Source organism: Zeus faber (genome assembly GCF_960531495.2).
Source record: "Zeus faber genome assembly, chromosome: 2".
NCBI lineage: Eukaryota > Metazoa > Chordata > Actinopteri > Zeiformes > Zeidae > Zeus > Zeus faber.
In genome coordinates this window covers 16,166,206-16,177,918 of record NC_137189.1, presented here as the reverse complement: position 1 = coordinate 16,177,918, position 11,713 = coordinate 16,166,206, and the positions used below count along the sequence as shown (strand labels likewise).

General features: G+C 44.5%; 1 protein-coding gene across 1 annotated transcript in view; it reads left to right on the top strand.

The window, feature by feature from the left end:
- Positions 1-11,713, top strand: part of fig4a (FIG4 phosphoinositide 5-phosphatase a) — a 75,816-nt gene that overhangs the window by 41,613 nt on the left and 22,490 nt on the right. Inside the window, exon 16 of the mRNA XM_079996733.1 lies at positions 11,396-11,534. Within this exon, the coding sequence (XP_079852859.1) occupies positions 11,396-11,534 (139 nt within the window). The remainder of the gene's footprint in view (positions 1-11,395; positions 11,535-11,713) is intronic.

The following is an 11,713-nucleotide window of genomic DNA, read 5'->3' as shown; positions in this document are numbered from 1 at the left end:
GTGATAAAACCAATTGAAATAGAACAGTTTTACATAAACTAATGCAGTATCAAAAATGAATGGCCGATACGTACGTGACTACACCACTTAGTTGAAATATTTACAAACAAAACATCTGAGCGTAATGACCGAAAGTGGGGAAAAAAATTAATATCCAGATGTTTGTGTGTGAGTGACGGAGAAAGTGTCGCCCGGTGCTTTTTTGTTCTCATTCACTTACAATTAATAGATCTACAATAAGAAAACTGTTGTTGGACACTATTGTTTTCTTTGGAGAAAGGGTGAACCTTTATTCTGTGATCGCGGAGAACGGATTGCTTTATACCACTCCCACTAGGAAATTGCACTTGGGCGTTCACATAACGTCCATGTGGAAAGGATCTCCCGTTCACCATGCGAGCAGCATGGTTGTTGGTGCCAGACGGGCTGGTCTGAGTATTTCTGAGTATAATAAACTGCTGACCTACTGGGATATTCACGCGCAACCATCTCTATGGTTTACAGAGAATGGTCCAAAAAAGAGAAAGTATCCAGTGAACGGCAGTTGTGTGGACGAAAATGCCTTGTTGATGTCAGAGGTCAAAGGAGAATGGGCAGACTGGTTCGAGACAAAGCAGATGGGCTACAGCAGCAGAAGACCACACTGGGAGCCACTCCTGTCAGCTAAGAACAGGAAACTGAGGCTACAATTCGCACAGGCTCACCAAAAATGGACAATAGAAGCTTGGAAAAAACGTTGCCTGGTCTGATGAGTCTCGATTTCAGCTGCGACATTCAGATGGTAGGGTCAGAATTTGGCGTAAACAACATAAAAGCATCGATCCATCCTGCCTTGTATCAACGGTTCAGGTTGGTGGTGGTGCTGGTGCCTTAGTACCAATTGAGCATGGTTTAAACACCACAGCATACCTGAGTATTATTGCTGACCATGTCCATCCCTTTATGACCACAGTATACCCATCTTCTGATGCCTACTTCCAATGCACCATGTCACAAAGCTCAAATCATCTCAAACTGGTTTTGTGACCATGACAACGAGTTCACTGTACTCCAATGGCCTCCACAGTCACCAGATCTTAATCCAATAGAGCACCTTAGGGATGAGGTGGAACGGGAGATTTGCATCATGGATGTACAGCCGACAAATCTGCAGCAACTGCGTGACGCTATCATGTCAATATGGACCAAAATCTGAGGAATGTTTCCAACACCTTGTTGAATCTATGCCACAAAGATTTAAGGCAGTTCTGAAGGCAAAAGGGGGTCCAACCCGGTACTAGCAAGGTCTACCTAATAAAGTGGCTGGTGAGTGTGTATAGATTTGAAATGTAGTTATTTTGGGATTCTCAGCTTGAGAAATACGAGGTGTGGCATATGAACTGGTTGATATGCATCTGAATAAGTCTCACAGTCAAAGTGTGAGACTTGGCAGTTCTGTATAACAATTATTAAAAAATCTTTTTTTATAATATAATTTCAGTAATACAAGAAATAACCTGGAGCCGCAACTTCATCACTGGACGGTCTGCTTCACATTCCATCCTTTACGCAGTAATATACTGTATGTTGATTAAGTGTTAATTGTCCAATTTATGGTTGGCAGGAAGAAACCTGAAAGTTAACTTTGTTTGTATGGAAATTTTTTTTAAGTAAAACCAAATGGTATTTACAGGTGGTGCAGATAAATGTAGTAGAGTAAAAAGCAATGTATGCTAAAGATATTTGCTTTAAAATATTGTCTGTTAAAACCAGAAGGTTCCCTTCAATGGAACTGTATGGCACACTTCAAATACCTTGAAATAACAGTACTTACAGTAAACGTAATTCTATTTGAACCCACTTTGATACCTGGGTCTGTCAAAAGTCAATTTTACTCATACGTACCATAAATCGTTGTATTGCTTCCTGTAGAAACATTTAAGCTTGAACTCCACTGAGCGCCTGAGCCCCTGTCAGGCTGGATGGCTGCCCCTCTGGCCAAATGTATTTTTGGTATCAGGAGAGAGGATTTCATGTGGAAGGGGCGGAAAGTAGCACCGCAGGCTCCGGAGGTTTTGGTTTCATATGAGGATGATCAAATATTTGATGCGCAGTGGCTTTATTATTGTTATTTTTTAATTTACTTTGTGTTAAAACCACCTACATTCCGCTGCCGGGAAACGCTTGACTTCAGGGGGAATTTAGTCAGCACTTTGGGTGATGTTTACGTCAGTGAAGGCTTCTCTGGGTTCCTCTTTGTGAAAACCCTATTTTAAGTCACCTACGCCCTGTTCATTCTTTGCGGCAATATTCTTTTTTTGAATGGCAAAGCGGGAATCTTGCACATTTTTTAATTTCCCTCTAATGATTTTAGCAGCCTGGCTGGTGCCATTCCACTCTCCTCATACTCCCTCTCCCTCCCTCTTCATCTCTCACTTTGATAAACAAAGCCTTGGAGGGCCTGAGCTTCAGCTATCCAGTATCTGATTAGAGTTTGAAATGCTTATTGCTCAACACTTGCTCAATGCAATAATATTATTGCTGAGGGAAAGCTGACAATATCACTAAACTATGCCCTCAATGGCTTATCTAGAAATGCCAGTAATTGTAAATGAGACTCCTGTGTGTGTGTGTGACTATGTTCCCTCAACATTTGTCGTGCATGGCAAACGGCAACAAATAACCAGTGGAACTTAGAGCTTAGAGCTAAGGTGTTTTCACAACTGAGTTGAGATCCCCAGCTGTAGTGGCTGTAGGATGAAACTTAATTGCACTGACACTTTTTGTCAAAAGCCAAAGGAGACAGAGGTGAAAAGGTTGGGAGAGAAAATGTACCCACGGGAAAGAAATGTTTTAATCTCTCCCAGACCAATAATATTTTACTGTCATGATGTCTATTTACCAGTGAAGGTCACAATTCTAACCTCTCTACTACCTGATTTCATCATTATTATCACTATTCTTATTGCTGGGATTTTTTATTTTTAATCTTGGCCTTTTTGCGAGCATTGTTGAGGTCACGTTAGAACGGGGATTTTTCAGACATCTTGGCGTTTGAGTTTGATCAATATCAATGTACATTTGGAGCTGTAATTGGTGAAAAACTGTCGTTATTTTACCATAAGTAGAAGAACATTGAGGCGATTTGATTACTTTCAGGAGCGGGCAGCTTTGTGACATCATCCAAAGTTATATAAGTCCAAGCTTCGTCTCTCTGAACTCATTCGCATCCAGTCATTTGTGACAACTTGAGCCGAGGCTGCGTTTAAAGCAAGGGTGGGCAAACTAGGGACGTTGTTTAATCCGGCCTGCGAGGCATTTACATTAACAACAATCATATAATATATTTAAATTTGTAGTATTAATTTCACTGTTAATTTCCAGTAATACGTAATGGTACCACCAGATTCCGCATTTCCAGGCCTTTTCTGATGTCAAGTCACTCTTCTTCTCTTTACCTGATCGTCATGTATGCATCACCCATAACAAAATGAGCGGACAAAAAAAGCACAAAATTGACAGCAAGTGTCGCGTTTTCAACAAAGATTGGATTGCAAAATATTTTGGATATATTGGCTCATTTTCAGAGTTAATGGGGAAAGCTGATGAGTTTCTCCAGCTTAAAGATGCACACTGGCTTTGTGATTTGGCGTTTGCTGTGGACATACTGGCACACATGAATGAGCTGAACATGAAGCTACAAGGGAAAGATGAGTTTGTAGAAGACATGGATTCAAACGTGAAAGCATTCCAGGTAAAATTGACTTTATTCTCTAAACAAAAGACAAACTAATTATTAGCGCATTTCCCCACACTACCACCGCTGAGAGAAGCCCTCCAACACGCGAGCAAATACAGTAAATCGCTGGACGACCTGCACGGAGAGCTCTGCCATAGATTCTCTGATTTAAAAAGTTTCAGTAAGTTCAGCTGGTGTCATGTCCCCTGTCATTGGATTATGAGGCAGCACCGCAGGAATTAGAGTTGGAGCTGATTGATCTCCCGACTCTGTCCTAAGGGAGAAGTTCAACCCCGTCAAACTGGATACATTTTATGCTTCACTGAACGAGACAAAGTTTTCAAACATCTCACAGTTGGCACAGAAGATGCTGGTGTTATTTGGCTCTATCTATGTGTGTGAACAGTGCGAACAGTGCGTTCAGTGTGATGAACATGAACAAAACACGCCACAGAGCCCAGCTTACTGATGAACACCTGAGTGCTGTCCTATGAATCTCCACAATGAAAATGGCACCACATTTTGATGCGCTGGCAAAAATGGGTGGCTAGCAACACTGTTCTCATTAAATCCATCAATGGTCATCATCATCATCAGGTCTCTTGCTCGGCGGCGGGGGCGATACCATGCGTAGAGCCAATCAGTTTCACCAATCTTCTCCATTTGGGTCGGTCCAGTGCTAGGGACTCGGCTTCAACAAGCGACAGGTCCATTTGGTGTAGGTCCCTAGTGACGGCATCAATCCATCAGATGTGGGGGGCACCACGGGGGCGTTTCCAGCCGGCAGCTTTAGGTTGGAAGTGGAGGATAGCGTGAGTAGGGTGATCCGAGGGGAGCCTTTTGACATGGCCATACTACCGCATCCGACGCTGTGCTGCCAGGTGGGATGCAGGAGGCGGTTGGGTGCGTTCCCGCAGCATGATGTTGGAAACCCTATCTTGCCATTTTATCCCCTCTATTGAGCGCAGTGCTCTGGTGTCAAAGCCATCGATTCTGGCAGCCAGGGTCTTGTTGAGATGCCAGGTTTCTGCTCCGTAGAGGAGGATGGAGAGGACTGAGGTGTTATAAATCCTTAGTTTGGTCGCTCTTGATATGGAGTGGTGTCTCCACAGCGGCTTTTTCATGGCACTGGCTGCCAGGGCGGGTCTCCGGTTTATTTCTGGTGAAATGTTGCCATCGTTGGTGATGATGGACCCGAGGTAGGTGAAGGAGGTCACAAACTCAACCTCCTCTCCACTGATTTGCAGCGGAGGGGGGACGGCCACTCCAATGTGCATTAATTTTGTTTTGGGCCAGCTGACCTTCAGACCCAGTTTGTTGGCTTCCTCTTGGTAGGTTTCCAAGGCTTCTTTTAGCTGGTCAAGAGTGGAGCAGAATAGTGTGGTGTCGTCCGCGTATTCCAGATCTGTGAGGGTGTAACTGCCTAGTTTAACCCCAGGAATACGTGCACATATCCGTTCCATCAGGTGGTCGATGATGCAGTTAAAAAGGTCTGGTGCAGCTACGCATCCCTGCCTCACTCCGCTGTTGATTGGGAACCAGGTAGAGTTTGTGCCATTGACACGCACACAGCTTTCACCATCGGTGTAGAGCTTTTGGAAGAGAGAGGTAATCTTTCTTGGAGCTCCAAGGATGGTGAGGATCTTCCAGAGGGAGGAGTGGTCCACGGTGTCAAAAGCTGCCTTAAGATCAAGGAAGGCATTGTAGAGGGGTCTGTTTTGGCGGAACTCGTGTACCTTCTCAATGATGAGGCGGAGGGCAGAGATCTGGTCCGTTGTGGAGCGGTTTGGCATGAGCCCCGCCTGTTGGGGGCGTCTTTTGCTTCTAATGGCCGGAAGGGCCCAGGTGAGAAGTATGCGGGTGAAGATCTTGCCTGGGATAGACAGGAGTGTGATGCCTCTGTGGTTGCTGCAGACCATTTTATCACCCTTATGTTTCCAGAAGGGGAGGATGATAACCCTGGTCCAGTCTTCCGGGGGGTGCTCAGTTATCCAGACATGATTGATGATTTCGGTGAGCCAGTCAATGGTGTTGTCACCGCCCAATTTCATCATTTCTGCTGTGATGTTGCAGATACCAGGGGCTCTGTCATTTCTCAGTTTGGTCAGAGCTTGCATGACCTCTACTTTTGTGACGGGGTCTATGCTGCAGTTGTCATTTGTGCTGGCATTTTCAGATGAAATGGTGAGAGTGGGGTCGGTTTGGGGTGCGGGGTGATGCAGAAGGTCACTGAAGTGCTCCTTCCAGCGGCTGATGCATTCATCCTTGGAGTTCAATATGATACCCTGTGCGTCCTTTACCTGGACTGCCTTCTGTTGGGGGCCTGATTTCACTCGCCTCAGGGTTCGATACACTTGGGAGAAGTTGTTATTTTCGGCGACAGACTCCAGGCATTCTGCTTCTCCTTGCCAGAATCTCTCCCTGTCTTCTTGTATCGCGGTGTTGCGTATGCGATTTAGGCGACGGTATTCAGTCATGTCGCCCCTTAGACGTGCTGCTCTACGGAGCTCTATGATTTCTAGCGTTGTTGGTGTTATCCAGGGGCGCCTAGGTTTATGGTGAGGGCGTCAGATGGAGTCAGCAGCTGCCTGGTTGATTAAGGACACGAAAAGGTTCCAGTTGGTGAGTTCTTCCTTGGCCAGGGCATTTTACCGGTTGGAGATGGAGCGGGTAAACACTGAGGTGATGGTTGGATCCTGGAGATGAGAGGATCTCAGTCGAGGTGGTGCCCGTGATGATGGAGCAGCCTTTAACTTCAGTCTCAACTGGGCAACCAATAATCAGTGGTCCATGTTGCCTAGCTGGGCTCCACGATACACACGGGAGGAAGGTAACACTGGATTTCCAGCGACTGGAGATGATGATGTGATCTAAGGCCTTGCGGGTTTTGCCATCATTGCTATACCATGTCCATTTGTGTATGTTCTTCCTGGGGAACCACGTGTCCACATTAGATAGGGCCCAGCACAGCATAGATGCTGGAGGCGGTCACCGTTGTTGTTGGTGATGGGATCTGGAGATTCTGGGCCAATGATGTTTTTGGTCTGCGAGTCCCGAGAAGCAGAGGAGACGGTGGCGTTGAAGTCTGCTATCACAATAGTGATGTCATGAGGGGGTATCTGCTGGATGGCCAGATGTAGTTGATCAAAGAAAGTGTTCTTTGCCTGGTCGTCTGCGACCTCTGTTGGTGCATAGGCAACAATGACTGTTAACTTGCCGTGTTGGTGGTGGAAACGGGCGGTTAGCAGCCGTTCGCTGACTGGGGTCCATCCTATAAGGGATTTCCTAACACGGCATGGCATTGCTAGGGCGACACCATATGTTATTATTTGAGCCGCTCCAGATGTAACTGTGGTCTTCCTCTTTCTTCTCACCGCTAGCGCGCCAGCGTGATTCGCAGAGTCCCGCAATGGAGATGTTGTAACGAGACAGTTCAAAACAGAAGAGTAGCGTGTCCTGTGCGTCGAAGTGTTTGCACATTCCATGTGGCAACACAGAAGGGATGTCGGAGATTGATTGTTCGTGAGTCAGGGGCATGCAAGGATCGATACCAAGGGTCAGTCCGGCTATTTCTGATTGGTTTCGTAACAAGGAGAGGTTCTCTGGAGTAGGTTGTTAGCCCACTGCCAGATAGCCAGCTGGGGGGGCTGCCCCCTTTAGGGCCTGCTGGCCTGCCCTGCCCTGAACCATTCTTCGTCAGGCCCCTCGCCTGAGACCAGTTTGCCATGGGAAACCCTACCAGGAGCACAAGGCTCCAGACAACACAGCTCTCAGGGTCACGGGGACGCTCAAACCTCTCCACCACGGTAAGGTGATGGTTCCCGGAGAGGTGGTCCTCAATTGTGAGTTGTTGTATTTTTTATTTTAAAAATAATTTATTAATTAAAAAAATTGGAAAAGAGGAAATAGATTTCATGTATATTTTTCACTTTATGCTTGCAAATTTTTCACCTCATCTACTAATGGTCTGGCCCGCCGGTCCGTTTTAAAAACGAAATGTGGCCCTCGAGCCAAAAAGTTTGCCCACCCCTGGTTTAAAGGAAACTCGGAAAACTGTAACTCGTACTGCCTTTTATAAAACCCAGAAAACTATAATCGGTCACAGAAGGCATTTTCGCACCGCAGTAAGTTGTAAGAACCTTTGGAGGAGCCGTCCCTTTCCTTTGTGTCCATACTGCATGATCCAGGAACGATCGTAATTTTACCAAGTATATTAAATGTATTAGTATACCACGGTGTCAATCAACCACGGTTCTGAACGGAACGTCTTTTCCTGTAATACTGTGCCCATGGTATAGATGTATGTTGCAAAATTGAAGATGTCAACTTTAATTCACCTCACCTAATGTTGCCGCTAATGTAATGTGTAATGTATGTTGTAATGTAAAGCACACAGTGCTTTACATTACAAGTGTAAACAAGGATGGCGGAACGCGGTGCTTGGCAAAATTACCCATTGGATGGATTATTACCGTCTGCTGCTGCACAGCAGCAACATAAGGTGAGGTGAATGAAACACTACACGCGGTAAAGATACGTCGTTTTTCCTGACGTTCATATTTGGGCCTGACACTGGAAATTTGTCAACCACGACAAAATTGCATCAAAATCTGGCTGAATTTATGTAGTCTGATCCTGGCATTATGGGAACTCTGAAAGCTGGACCCTGTGTATTGCTGCCTGTAGCTATATTCATTAATATTATTTAGGGTCCAGCCAGAAGGGCAGGAACCCTATTGTTTTTATTGACATGCAAAATGGCAGACAAAGTGTCTGGTGCCCAGAAACCGTTGAACCCATGGACACCAATAATAGATAGTTGTATTCGGGGCAGTCCACTTACCCTGTCGTCCAAGTCTGATCCACATCGGTCCATATTTGTGGGATAAGTTATTTAAGAGGGTGTTTTTCTAATCTCTGCCTGCGATACCAAAAGGTCACGTGAAAACACTGCAAACTACTGATTGTCACCGTGTCACTGCGTCATCCTGTGCGACATGGCACATCTGGAACCTACTGGCCAGGCGACCCCACCACGGTTGATCGGACCGCGGTGTGTGTTCAGGTGGCATTCGCTTGTCCCCATGGACCTTCTCTCCAGATCCAGAGCCATCTCGAGGCTTTCTCAGCTGCTTCGGTGATCTTCTTGATGGGTCTGCTCCTTGCTCCTCTTGTGATGCCCAGTACACCTCTGCAGCCTACTTCAATGGGCAAGCACCTCGCCTTCCAGCCCTGCTCTCGACAGTTGATGACCAGATGTTCATATTTGGTCCGCTTCCTTTAGTGAGCCTCCCACAAGCGATCTTCCCATGGCACTGTCAGCTCCATGATGACGATGGTCTTGGTGGCCTCAGAGACCAGAAGTAAATCCGGCCTCAGGGTGGTGCTGACAATGTGCTGCGGGAATCTCAGCTGTTTCTCCAGGTCCACTGAGAGTTGCCAGTCCTGGGCCATTGACAGGATCCCTGCTGCCGCCCTCTTGTGTCCTGCCCTTGGCTGCATTGCATTTGATTAGTTTCAGGAGCGGGGCGATTTGTGACATCATCATCCAAAGTTGTGTCGGACACTGTCGGAGAGCGTCCCTAGGTGCACTCCAAACGTCCTCACATATAATCACATAGCGCAGATTCGGGAACTTTTCGGACTCTTCTCAGATGACGATGATTATATTATACATTTAAATGTGTATTATATATATTTATACATGATTTATTTTATTTATTTTTAAATTTTTTGTTTTCATAGTTTTAATTTATTTGTATATATTCAGTGTTTAATGTAAAGCCATGAGAATACACTTTTTTAAATTGAGCATTATTATTATTATGAAATAGATATCTTGATAATTAGCGACACCGAGTAATGTAAAAATAAAACGTTGTGATAACATTTTTGGCCATATCATTCAGCCCTAGGAGTAATTGTCCTTTTCTTTTGTGTTGATTTATGAAACCTCAGAAACCTGTAATACATACCTAATACGACTTAAAGTATACGTATACGAATAGGTATACGACCTTGTATTGCTGCTGCAGCTGTATTTGTAATTGTAACTGTAATTGGTCGTCACATAATTCTGACAACCAATTACAGCTACAAATGTAGCCCGCAGGGCTGGCAACCTATTGTTTTTCTCAGATTTTTATTAGTATTAAACTTCTTGGCTAACTATCTCAAACACGGCAACCGCAGTACGCACAGACATAGTTTGTACTATGTACATTTGGAGCAGAAATTAATAAAGAACTGTTAAACGTTGACTCGATTTCATTAATTTCAGGAGTTTTGTGACTTCATCCAAATTTATGTAGTCCAAGTCCAAGCTTCGCCTCTCAGAAGTCATTTGTATCCAGCGACTTGCACCCTGTGAACTGTATTGTGGTTCCTATTCATAGACGGACAACCCGATGCTGCGTTTAATGTAATATGGGAAAATTGTAACTCGTGCTGCGTTTCACAAAACCCCGAAAACTTGATCGGTCACAGAAGGCATTTTCGCACTGTAGGAAGTTCTAAGATCTGTGATCTTTATAAATACCATGATATTTTGTTTTTTTGTTTTGTCCAAATGTTTTGGCCAACTTTTCAATACAACAATAATCTGACATGTCATCATTCCTCGAAAATTACCACTCTGCTCTATATTCAAAGAAAAAACCCACGTTTGATTCAGAAATGTTTTATGGAACTTCGAAAAGCTCTAATACATACCTAACACAACTAAACTAGAACCCGTGTATTGTGTCATGCAGCTATAGTTATTATTATTTATTTATTTTTAAATGGAGGGGTGGAAAGATATGCTTTCAGAAATACCCATATACGTGTGGATGAGGCCCCACCCGCCTGTTTTCTTCGGTGGAATATTAAGGTGGGATTAGTATTGTGCGATTCTCACCATCGGTCCTAGCTTGTCAGTAATGAAGTGTGAAAGTGAACATAGTGACCGCATAAACTACAATTTCAAGGCAGAGAATTTTTCACATTCACCCTCTGCTGAGGAAGATGATATATAATTAACTGGCTCAACAGATTTGTCAAAAAGGCTGTAGTTGTTCAGCCACAACGATGGTAGAACAGGTTTGATTTCATCACCTGTCGCATACATCCCTTTTTTGTCAAGTACCGTTTTCACAAGACCTTGAAATGAAATCAGTTATTTGTCAAAAGATGTACTGTTGAGATTGTGGAATCAATATGATGCAGAAGGGAGTGCTGTGGAGAAATGCGAGCTTTGCCACAGAAACACAGAGGGAGCATTACTGCTCAAATGCAGTACCATCTTGAGTACTGCTTTGAAGAGGAATAATTTCGGACAGGCACTAATCATCAGCGCACACCCTAATTTGCTGTTTAATTATCCATCCTAGCTGGCGAGAGCAGCCAGCACGTGGCCACATGTGGCTGGTTTAGATGGCGCCACTCCGGGCGGCACACGTGTTGCGTGATGAACACACATACACACTTGCAGCAATTAACTCACTGCTGTCTCCCAACCATGTGGAACAGCCATGTGCTCATTGTTTTCATTATGTTTAATAGATTTGTTGTTACTAATCCGGTTCATCCGTTTATTTCACAGTTTGTGTGTTACTGAACCTATTCATGTGTACATTCTCTTGCTTTAATTTTATTTAATTACATTTTTTTTTACTCAACTTGATCTCTCTCTCACAGATGCTGACCGGCAGGACGCCATCAACCTTTTTCTCCAGGTTTACCAGCCGTCTGAGTCCAAGCCTCACCTGTGGGAACTGCCCACCGACTTCTACCTCCACCAGAAGAACACCATGGCCCTGCCGCAGGTCACACGCAGGTAACAAACATTTGCACTTACACTATGTGTCTCTTTACTGACTGGGTAGCCTTAAGGGATGTGTTGCCTCAGTATTTAGTCTTTTCTCTTTTATAGTGCTTTTATGAAGGGCTTATTTTCAAATGGATGTTTCACTGTTTCATTGCTAGTTAAATATTCGTATTAATGCCACTGGCATT